The 12,418-nt window shown below is 42.4% G+C and overlaps 1 protein-coding gene across 1 annotated transcript in view; it reads right to left on the bottom strand.

Annotated features, from left to right (window-relative positions):
- Window positions 1-12,418, bottom strand: part of ILRUN (inflammation and lipid regulator with UBA-like and NBR1-like domains) — a 37,195-nt gene that overhangs the window by 15,505 nt on the left and 9,272 nt on the right. The window contains exon 2 of the mRNA XM_068269401.1: window positions 492-646. Within this exon, the coding sequence (XP_068125502.1) occupies window positions 492-646 (155 nt within the window). The remainder of the gene's footprint in view (window positions 1-491; window positions 647-12,418) is intronic.

Here is a 12,418-nt window from a genome sequence, read left to right on the forward strand (position 1 = left end):
AGCAGAAACATGTATTAGGGCTTGTACACACAACACTGATGTCACTGGTCGGGGATCAGGACCTGATCCCCTTGGTTGACATCATTGGCCCGGGCTGCATACACACACATACACACGTGTCAGCTGTGTATCTGACTATAGGCTGTGTTGCGATGTGAGGGAGGGAATGGAGGGACAACAAGCGGCGCATGCGTGAGGTCACGTGGCGGGTGGGGGATAGGCGCAGACAATGGGATCGACATCGCTGGGGTTGAGTAGATCCGTCGGCAGAGGCAGCCGTTATCAGCCGCCTCAATTCAGACGTGTGTACGAGGCTTTAATAACAGCATATCAAACATCACATGAGACAGCGCACAAGATAACATATGCTCACAGATTAGCCAAACTCACACTTGAGACAATTTTTGGTATATAAAAGTAGAAAAACTGTGTGTATAAATACTGCTGTATTAAAGTGTGAAATTTCAGCAAATGTTAGCTTATTTTATTACCTGTGTTCTGAACCCTCCAGGTTTTGGTAAACTGGGTGTCTGGAGGCACAGACTCTCCTTCACCAATAGTTACATCTTCTACAAAGGACATACAAGGGATATTCACATTTGGACTTTCAAAGTCATAATATGCACCAATTGCTGCCTGTAAGTTCCTGAAAGAAAAACAAACACAAATATTAACCGAGAGGAAAACAACTTAAGAGGGTAAATGCCTTCTAAACATGACACCAAACTTGTTTATCAGTTTCAGGGCTGTGGAGTTGGAGCAATTTTGGGTACCTGGAGTCAGAGTCAGTGGTTTCATAAACTGAGGAGTTGGATGATTTTTGTACCAAATCCACAGCCCTGGTAAGTATGACTAAGGAATCAGAGTCGAGGAGTCGGAAGCATTTTCGGTACCTGGAGTCGGAGTTGGTGGTTTCATAAACTGAGTAGTCCGAGTTGGATGATTTTTGTACTGACTCCACAGCCCTGATCAGTTTCCAGCATTTACCATTGTTTCTACATGTATAAAACAATCTGTTCAACCCTACTCATCCAAACCAGCAAACAATGTCAATGCAGGAATTCATGAACTGGCAAAAGAACATCTGCATTAGTGACAGCCATGTCTAGGAGATCTTATGGAGAAGCATGTGATTTGACTGATCAGCTGATAGATTTGCAAAGCTCTGATCATATCCTGCTTTAGCACATGATCATGACTAGCAATTTAAAAACTTACATTATCCATCACCTGAACAAACTGACCACATGCTTTTCCACGATTTCTCCTAGACATGACCATCACTAATACACAGCATACCAAAAATGACAACGAAAAAGCTATTAGGTTATTTTTGGTCGCATATCAGTATAAAAAAAGGTTTACATGGTTTAGGCATATATTCAAGAGCTGCTCCAACACTATGGAACTCCATACCTCCCCCCATTAGTGTTCCCCCTCCTTCAACATCTTCAAGAAGGCCATCAAAACTCACCTTTTCACTCTGGCCTACACCCCTCACTAGAACTCTAAAACCGCAGCTGAACTCTGGTCCCCTACCTTTCGTGTTCTTACCTCTCCCTCTAGATTGTAAGCCTTCGTGCAGGGTCCTCCTTATGTCTCCTACCTGTTCACGCACCATTACCGTACATCCATTCTATGGATCTGAGTGAACTCGACTTGCTTAATCTCCATGCTCCATCCAGTGACTGACTAGGCATTACCTTGTACTCATACTGTGCTGCCTGATCTGGTTTTCATGTATTCCTGTATTGTCTCATTGCAGTATGTCACCCCTATAATATTGTCTGTAACCTTAACTAATGTCCAGCGCTGCGTAATATGTTGGCGCTTTATAAATAAATATATATACAGCCTTAAATCCTAACCATCACCAAAAACAGAAAAAAAATTCCAACATCAATTAGGTTTATAAGTGAACATAAACAGTGTATAAAAGTGGTTAACAGAACACTGTACCTCTTTTCAAAAGGAGAGAAGTGCTTAGAGAATCTAAAATACAAAAACATTCCTGCCCTGCCTGGAATCAGCTGGAGTGCAGGCGTTATCATGTGTCTACCAAAGTAATATAAACAAAGGCTAGACTACATTTTTCAGTATTACAGTAGGAATTGTGGCTGAAAGTGGTGACAAAGAGCCATGACAGAGGGAGTAACAAGTGGAGCTTGGAAAGTTTGCACATTTGTCTCTTGATGCTCAGCATGTTGCCCACCACAACGCTAGTGGAATTCCATGTCTATAGTCAGCAAGTGCAGGGTTATTGCATCCATATGGATAGGTGTAAAGCTGCAGGCAAGCACAGCTATAAAACATTTTAAAACATTTTAAATTGGATCCGAGATAGAAAACTAACTAGGACAAGTAAGTTGTCTATATATCTTATCAAAAGTTTTCATTGTTTGCAGCTAGAATTGTGTAAACAATCTAAACTGTAAACAGTTGAAACAGTATATGATAATTTCTTCCTGTGATACAATGAGAGCAGCCATATTCTGCTTGTCATCATTACACACAGGCAAGCTGCTCTGCATCTCCACCCCTCAGCCTGTGAAAACTCCACTCCTCTCCTCCCCCTTGCCTCTGAAATCTCTGGCTGGTAACGCCGCCTCCTCCTTCGGGAAAAAACTCCTCCTCCCCAGACTGAGCTACCATGAGCACTTGGGCTCATGAGCTACATGGGACTCAGAATGCCTAGGCGCTGGAGGAGCTGTGGGCGAGGCTTGTTTAGTTTATAGGGAATTAGGGTATTAACCACTTCACCCCAAAGGTGTTTTTACCCTAACAGACAAGAGTGATTTTCACCTTTCAGTGCTCATCCCTTTCATTTGCTAATAGCTTACACTACTAATCACAATGAAATTATCTATATCTTGTTTTTTTCACCACCAATTGGGCTTTTTGGGGTTGATATTTGCTTTCAGTAATTACTTTATTTTCTATGCATTTTAAAGTGAAAAACAAGGAAAAAAAAATACACTATTTCTCCAATTTCATACCCTATAGTTTAATATAAACACTGCTACTGTGCATAAAACCCACACATTGTATCTGCCTATTTGTCCTGGTCATCACAACATTTTAATTATATCCCTAGTACAAAGTATGGTGACAATATAGTATTTGGAAATAAAGGTGTATTTTTTCTTCGGTGGCTTTTATTTCCAATTTTTTCCCGTGCACATAAACAGGAATGCACATGCACAGCGGCAGCTTATCATTAAAGAGAATCTGTACTCTAATATTCTTACAATAAAAAGCATACCATTCTATTCATTATTTTCTCCTGTGCCCCTCTGTGGTGTTTCTGCCACTCTCTGCTGCAATCCTGGCTTGTAATTAACAGTTTTAGGCAGTGTTTACAAACAAACTAACCAGCTTCTAATAGGCTCAGCTAAGCATAGTGTATGAGTCATTCAGAGTATGCAGGGGGCCTGCAGAGGGTGTGTATCGCTTCTACCAATCACAAGCAGCCCTGCACATTCCACACAATCAAGCTTTAGCCCGACAAACAGGACAGAGGAAAGATACATTGATTTATTACAGAGACAGTGCAGTTAGGAAAGACTGCAGTAAGCCAGAGCAGATTAGAACAGGCATAGGAACTTATAGAATAGAAGAACTAAGGCTGAAAAAATTGTTACAGAGTCTCTTTAAGTTGAAAAAAAAAGGAAACGTTTCACGTAGTCCTTATACTACCTGGAAAAAAAGAGTGCTTTCTTACAGGAAGCAAAAAAAAAAATTTGACTGAAGCCATCTTGTGGCCAAATAGTAAAACTACATACATACAACTACATACATTTTTTAAAAATAAAATAATAATAATCCGAACATTTATATAGCGCTTTTCTCCTGTCGGACTCAAAGCGCTCAAGAGCTGTAGCCACTGGGACGCGCTCAGGAGGCCACCCTGCAGTGTTAGGGAGTCTTGCCTTGAACTCCTTACTGAATAGGTACTGACCCTAGCCAGGATTCGAACCCTGGTCTCCCATGTCAAAAGCAGTGCCCTTAACCAGTACTCTATGCAGCCACATCACAAACAATTACATTTAAAATTAACGGTTTACCTCCCACACTACAAAAAAGACTCAAATAAAATTATTATAATTAATAAAAGTATTATTTTAAAGCTATACTGGCTGAAAACTGAGATATAATGAATTTTTTTCAGTTTTCTTCTTCATATTCCCATTAAAATGCATTTAAAAAAAAAATAATTGTTAGCAAAATGTACTACCCAAAGAAAGCCTAATTGGTGGAGAAAAAAAAAGAAGATATAGATCAATTCATTGTGATAAGTAGTGATAAAGGTATTGGCGAATGAATGGGAGGTGAAAATTGCTCGGATGCATAAGGTGAAAAAACACTGAAGGCTGAACTGGTTAATTTTGGGTTTAGCCGGGCTTTAATCATAATCTTCAAGGCATAGTACATGGTTTCTCCTGTAGCTGCATCCCGGATGCAAACATGGAGCAAACGCCAGGTTACTGCACAGACATGAAGGACACTTTGCAAAGCAGTAAGGGCTGGTTCACAATACAAGAGCTTTTCTAAGCACTTTGTTATTTTAAGAGCTCTTGCTAATGTAATCTTATGTGTGTGTTCTCACTGGAGTGATGTGATTTTTATAAAAATCCCCTATAGCACTGCATTAGCAAGAGCTTTTTAAATCACTAGAGTTTAAAAAAGCTCTTGCATTGTGGACCAGCCCAAAGGGCCCGTTTCCACTAGAGAGAATCTGCATGCATTTCCTGCATGCAGATTCGCATAGACAATGCAAGTGAATGGGACTGTTTCCACTTGTCAGGATTTCTGAGCGTTTTTCTGTGTAGAAAAAATCTGCACGGCAGAGCCATCAGAATTCGCACACCGCCTTGCAGTGTGCGATTCGCATAAAATGTATTTAGTAGGAAATTCGCATGCGTTTTCGTATGCACATTTTATGCAAATTCACGGGCGTTTTCACGTAAAATCAATGTAAAAGCATACAGGCGCTGACATGGTTAAATTCACATACTCAGTAACATATGCGAAAACACCCGCAAATTCGCGGTAAAATTCACATCCGCGTGCGACTTCGTTTTTGCGTTTTCTGCAACTAATTCGGTGCGCATAAGTGGAAACGGGCCCTGAGAGGTCATAGTGGAAAGCTGATGTGAATGCCTACGGGCATATGGGGTTAGTAAATATTAGCTTTTTAGCTCAGTATGGCTGCATGCCTCTTTATAATTCAGGGTGTCCGTCTTTATTTATAGCCATTTGTTAAACTGCATAGATATACAGTATATTTCTTCTCCTTTGTCTATTTGTTTGTAAATACAATTGTTTGCCTACCCCAGGCTTTCTCAACCAGGGTTCCTTGAGGACTCTGCAGGGGTTCCTTGGCATTTTACCCCATCGTGGGGGAAGTATAATAGAGCACACTAGAATAGGTGGTACTGTAACAAGAAGCACTAAATTAGGGGGTCAGGAGACAGTATAATGAGTGGCTGTGTAATAGGAGATAGTGAAATTAGCAGCCTAACCTATTTAAAGACCATGCCTCCTGAAAAATTGTTGGCAGGGGTTCCTTGAGATCCAAAAGTTATTTACAGGGTTCCTCCAAGGTAAAAAGGTTGAGAAAGGCTGGCCTACCCTAACAGAACAGATAAGAAAAAAAAAAAAAAAAGCTTGTACCTTTCTGGTTTCACAGTGGGACGTTAAAGTCCCACGTTACAGCAGCCAGTAACGCAGCCTAACTCGCAGCACTGTAAAATACAATTGTGCTTTTCACAGTGCACACGTTGCGTTACGTAGTAACGCAGCACGTTTAAACAAAGTGCTGCATGCTCTACGTTATACTCGGCTAAGCCACGTTAGACTGTTTGCACATGCTCAGTAATGTTGGAGGAGGAGGTCTCCCCTCCTCCTCGGCGGCCAGCCACATGGCTAATTAATATTCACTGCACTGTGTGACTCGTGGTGGGACTGTAGTGTTGTCCGGATCATGAACGAGTCGTTCATTTGATCCGAATATTTTTGTGAGTCGAATAATCCGGATCACCACAATGAAAGATTCGGTTCACAGTGGATGTCTGATTCTCGTAGATGCAGGCAGCGGAGGACGGCAGCGGCGGGGAATCGATCAGAGCGTATGAGACTGGAGGAAGCCCCAGGTATGTATAACATCTTTTTAATTTTTAAGGTTCAGGTTCATCTCTGGTTCCCTTTAAACAGGTACATAAACAACTATCTAAAAATTGAAAGGGACGATATAATAAAATTACTCAATGGAACATCTTAATCCCAAGAACTCCATCATTCAAGAGATTGTTGGTCACTTACTTGCTTTAAAGTTAGATCAAACCGCCCCATATCCTACCCTCCTTTATCCCCCCCCCCCCTTCTCCCATTCCACTGAATTAGCAGGCTCTTAATAACACTGCCTACCCTGCTCAGGGACTAGTACTGTCTCGAGGTGCGAGAGTAGGTAGTGCATTGAAATAATTATCTACCCATTGTCAAAGATATAGAAGGCTTTAAGCCGCATCTACACGCGTAGATGCGGCGGCGATGTTACTTATCAATCGAGCCGCTGATGCGGCGCGATTGATAAGATCCGACAGGACGGATCTCCCCACCGCCGATTCCTTGCTCGCTCCCTGCGAGGGGACAATGGCAGGGAATCGAGCGGAAGATAAGCGGCGCTGGCGGGGAATCGAATCCGGCACACGTGTGGTGAGGCGGAAGAGGCGATCCGGCGGCTAATCGAGCCGCCGGATCGGAGCCTCATCTACTCGTGTAGATGAGGCTTTATATCCAAAAATCTAGATCAGTTTCTTATTAGATACCACTTACCTTACTCCTAGTTCTAAACAGTTTTTATGTTAAAAAACTACACCTGCTCCACACAACTTAAGGGCTCTTTCACACAGGGACGTTGCATTGCAGGGGACGTTAAGGTCGCATAACGTTCCCCTAACGCAACGCATGGTGGTGCTAAAGTTGGATGCTACATAGAGAAGCGTTATGAGTCTCTTGGAGTAAAAAGTCAAAAGACTGTGGAGACCACGTGGTCGGAACACTCCGCATCACGTGGTCCCGCCAGCCAATTGTCGCACAAAGCGGCCAATCCAGGAAGAAAAAAACGTTACGTCAGCACAGTGCAGTGAATATTAATTAGCCATGTAGCTAGGCACAATAGCGGACTCTCCCCTCCTCCTCTCCTGCACTGAAAAAAACAAAAATTACTGAGCATGTGCAAACAGTTTAACGCAGCTAAAACCGCGTATAACGCACAGCATGCTGCACTTTCATTGAACGTGCAGCGTTACACTGTAACGCAACGTGGGCTCTGTGAACAGCTCATTGATTTTTTATTATTGCGAGTTGGGCTACGTTACAGGCTGCTCTAACGTGCGCCTGTAACGTCCCACTGTGAAAGCAGCCTAAAGGAATACTATCGATCTATGGATTTATTTTTAAATGCTATATGTTGTAGCACACATTAGGACAAGTACTAGGAGCAATTTGATTCCTCACAAAGCTGTTCCTCTCAGCTGTAAAATCCTCCATCAGTTTTAGATACAAAATGTATCTAATACTGACGGCTCCCAGAGGGCTAGACCATGTCTCTGCACAGGGGAGTTGCTATCAACTCCTCAGTTTAGGGTCCGTTTCCACTTGTGCGGTGTGGAATCGCCGCTGACAAAATCGCATGCGGGTGTGATTACGCATGCGTTTACCGCGATTTCGCATAGGTTAGTATTTATGCGATTTTAACCATGTCACTGCCTGTGTGATTTAACATTAGTTTCTATGCGAAATCGCATGCGAAATTGCGGTAAAAACCGCATGCCAAAACCGCATGCGATTTCCCTATTAAATACATTAGCGGCGATTCGCATAGCGGTGTGCGAATTCTGTGGGCTCTTCCGTGCAGATTTCTCCCGCACAGAAAAACGCTCAGGATTACTGACAAGTGGAAACAGGGCCATCCACTTGTATTGGCTATGCGAATCCGTATACAAACACATGCGGATTCGCGATAGTGGAAACGGGCCCTTATAGTTTAATTATCACCTTGCTGAAAGAATATTATTGATATGGTGGTTAGGGGTTAAAGATTCTAGCAATGTGTATTTATTATCTTTGCTTCTCTTGACTGATAAAGATACTAATACTGCTAATTGTAAACAGTGGTCTGCCCCTCTCAGCAGCTTGCAAAGTGGATGCAGCCTGGAGTGAATGATCATCACAAGCAGGCAGCCAGGCAACCAGTCTGAGTGTAAACACAGACTAGTGTTATAGCTAGTTATGTTCCAGCAATATTACAGCTCATTTAGTTACCTGTTACCAACACAGATCAGCCTATTTCTCCTCATGTCTCCTGCATGCTGTGAGTGACACAGTGAAATATATTTCTGAGCTGTGTAAGAAATGGATTTTTAAGCAGGGATAGAGGGAGAGAGACCTGGGTAAATAAATAAAGTGCTGAACTACAAAACATAATCCTGGTGCACTAGTCTTCAATCATTGTATGGCATTAACTCCCTTGGGAGGAGAACATGAGATAGCTAAATACTTCTCAAACAAAAAAACCTTCCAAGTTCTCAATCTGCATAACAAAATTTATTGTATCAAAATATACACAAGGTTCCCATAAAAATATGTATAAATAAAGTGCCCCTAGCACTAGTGGTAATGTGTACACTAATATAGAGTATTTAAAAAAAAAAAAAAAAAAAAAAAGTAGTTTCAAATCGATAGTATAGTATAGTAGGTACATAAACATGATGGCGTTTTATTTTTTTTCAATTTTTTTTTTTCTGGTTGGACTTGGTGGGCGAATGTCTTTTATCAACCAAACTATGTAATTATGTATGTAACGTTACTTCAAATATGTGGGCCGATGACAATGGTATATCAAAAAAAGGCTGTCAGTCATTTGTGTAACCTAAAGCCTGGTACACACATACGAGGCAAAAGTGTCAGGGGCCACTGTATACACACTAGATTCTCAGCAGAGGCTGTTATTGGCCGCCTCAGATGAGTTTCATCTAGGGTGCATACGAGGCTGAAGGCTGGCCATACATTTCTGGATTTTTGTGTTCAATCAACCCTCATGATTCAATTCTTTAATGTAAGATCCAGACTGCTACACTGTCTCGGCTGAGCACATTGCTCCCCTCCTTACACCTCCTGCTGGAAGCCAATACATCTTGCACCAGTCATGCAATCAAATGCGTTTACAGGCATGTATATGGTTGAACAGAAGCTGAGGTGAACAAATCTGTGGCCAACCCTACAGAATTTATGAATTTATTGTTCTGATTTATTCCAGTATCAGTAATCAGTTAGGAATGTCAAAGCTATTTACAAAAGTGTACAATGGGTCTTCCATCTGTGATTTGGAGTCTGTTTCTACCCCACCCATTGAAAGGCGCTCATTCATGCACCATCCCACTGTCCTTCCTCCCTTTTCCATTGATTTCCTGAGGATAGGACTTTATTGTCAACATAAATAGAAACTCAGTTGGGAAGAACCTCACTACAAAGACTTCATGAGAGACATCAGAAGTCACCCACTCTAGATCCTCAGAGTGAGGTGTACTGTGTTTCCCCGAAAATAAGACACTGTCATATTAATTTTTCTTACAAAATATGTGCTAGGGCTAATTTTTAGGGAGATCTTATATTTTGTGGGGGTAGCCAGATCCACTTTAGTATTTAGCCAAATCCCCCCTGCATATAGCCAGATTCCCTCCATATATAGGCACATTCTCCTATATATAGGCAGATTCCCCTGTATATAGTCTGATTTTTCATGTATATGACCAGATCCCCCTGTATATATGCAGATTTCCCAGTATATAGGCAGATTCCCCCTGTATATAGTTTGATTCACTGTGTACTGTGTTTGGCCAGATCCCCCTGCATATAGGCAGATTCCCTCAGCCACCACACCACCTGCCCGCTTTACCTCCTCCTGTGCCCGGCTCCTGGCCCCCCTCCTTAAAAAGTCAGATCCCCCCGATGTTTATGCCCGGCATAATTCAATCCGCAGATCAGTGGTGAATGCAGCGAATGCAGTTCAGTAAGCACTGGCCTATACAGGAAGTGATCTGTGTTTACTTCCTGTACAGGCCGGCGCTGTTACTGAACTGCATTAGCTGCTTTCACTGCTGATCTGCGGTTTGAATTATGCCAGGCATGAGCAACGGGGGTCTCTGACTTTTTAAAGAGACTCTGTAACAAATTGTTTATCTTTATTTCTTCTATGCTATAAGTTCCTATGCCTTTTCTAATGTGGTCTGGCTTACTGCAGCTTTTCCTAATTGCACAGTAGCTGTGTTATCTCTGTTATATGATCTAATCTTCTCTCTATAGTCGGCACAGTCAGGCTGAGGCAGTCAGACTGGAATGTGCAGGGCTGCTTGTGATTAGCTAGAAGCTGTACACACCCCCTGCAGGCTCTGTGTGACTAACACACTCTGCTTAGCTGAGCCTATTAGAAGCTGGTTAGTTTGTTTGTAAACACTGCCTAAAACTGGCAATTACAAGCCAGGTTTGCAGCAGAGAATGGCAGAAACAGCACAGAGGGGACCAGGAGCACATAATGAATAGAATGGTATGCTTTTTATTGTAAGAATTTCAGAGTACAGATTCTCTTTAAGGAGGGGGGCCAGGAGCCGGGCACAGAGGAGGTAAAGCGGGCGGGAGAGGAAGCAAGTAGGACCCCAGTGCCGATTGTGTCCCCGCCTTGTCCACAGCCACTAGTGCTTATTTTAGGGGGATGTCTTATATTTTGAGTACACTCGAAATATATGCTAGGTCTTATTTTCAGGGGATGACTTAAATTCAGAGGGAGTGGGGGAGAACAGCATAAGTCCTAATGCAGATAGCAACAGGTAGGGGATGGGTGGTTAAACATAGCTGACCGTATTATTCTCCTAGATGTGGAGGACAGACTTCTGTACAGACATTCAGCACTGAAACCACACAACTTATTCCTGTGGGGAACAGAGTTTACCATAATGGCTTATAATAAACAAGGGAGAAGGCACACAACAGGCTTTTCGACTTGCGTTTATCTAAACTTTAGCAAATACACGACATGTTTCAGGGTTACCCCCATCAGGACACCTGACGAAGGGGGTAACCCCGAAACATGTCGTGTTATTTGCTAAGGTTTAGATAAACGCAAGTTGAAAAGCCTGTTGTGTGCCTTCTCCCATTTTTATTGGATTATTTGAAGTGGATTTGTGACCCACTGGAGGATCGAGCACTGGCGACTCAGGATTACCTAACCTGAGTAGGTTACATCTGTTTGTTCTTACTGTAATGGCAGTATGAGATGTTAAGTTGGAGGTCGGAGTTAATTTTGAATTTAGCAACCACTGACCGCTTCCAAATGCTTTTTTGCATGCTAGAAGAAAAGCTTTTGACCGAGACACCGGGCTCTTGGTTCTTAAGAGCTACATTTATTTTCTAGTACTTCTTAAAGTGAACCTCCGGACTAAAAATCGACTCAGCAGCACTGAAAATGCTTTGTGTTTCTTTAACAGTTTCACAGCATCAGAACTTTGTTTCTCTTATACAAGCCTCATTTTTAGCTGCACAGAAGAAAACTGCCCGGGCTTTTTTCCCTTGATGCTGTGCAAAGCATGATGGGATTTCTGATTTTCTTGTTCTCGTTCTGCTGTTTTGGTGCAATTTTTTCTTCTTTTACATTTTGAATTTGACATTTGAAGCCTAGCGTGTGCAGCTGGGAGGGGTAATCAGGACACAGGATAGTTGAAACTATGTCTCCTGCTCCTTGTCACCTCCTTTCAACCAAAAAGATGGCTGGCCCCATGACAAAGATGCCAGCCCCCATGAATCACAAACTTTTGCCTGTTCTTTTAAAACAGGGTGGGTAAGAGTTTATATTACCTATCTATTCAATTAACATAACTAATGTAACTTGATGACAGTATGTTTGTTTAGGCTGAAGTTCCCCTTTAAAAAGAGGAGCTGTCAGCCATACTATCCCAGAAAAAAACACATATATAAGAGAAAAATACTTGCTCTACTTACATAACATACCCCGTATATACTAGCATATAAGCCGACCTGCGTATAAGCTGAGGTACCCACTTTCCCCTTAGAAACCAGGAAAAAGTGATTGACTCGCATATAAGCCCCCTCCCCAGTATAGCCCACTCCACAGTAGCCAGATGTGCCCCCAGTACAAGTAAGCACCCTTCCCCATAGCCAGATGGGCCACCTGGATGATACAGCTGTGCCACGACATAGCATCATAGATATGAGACAAAGCGATTGCCACACAGGAAGAATCATTGCACCACTGATACATTGCTTGCACGCTCTGCTCCACAAGCCAGGGCACATAGATAGCCCTGAGCAGTGCACTCTGCACACCATGTTGCAAGGGATGGTG

Source organism: Hyperolius riggenbachi, chromosome 2, assembly GCF_040937935.1.
Source record: "Hyperolius riggenbachi isolate aHypRig1 chromosome 2, aHypRig1.pri, whole genome shotgun sequence".
NCBI lineage: Eukaryota > Metazoa > Chordata > Amphibia > Anura > Hyperoliidae > Hyperolius > Hyperolius riggenbachi.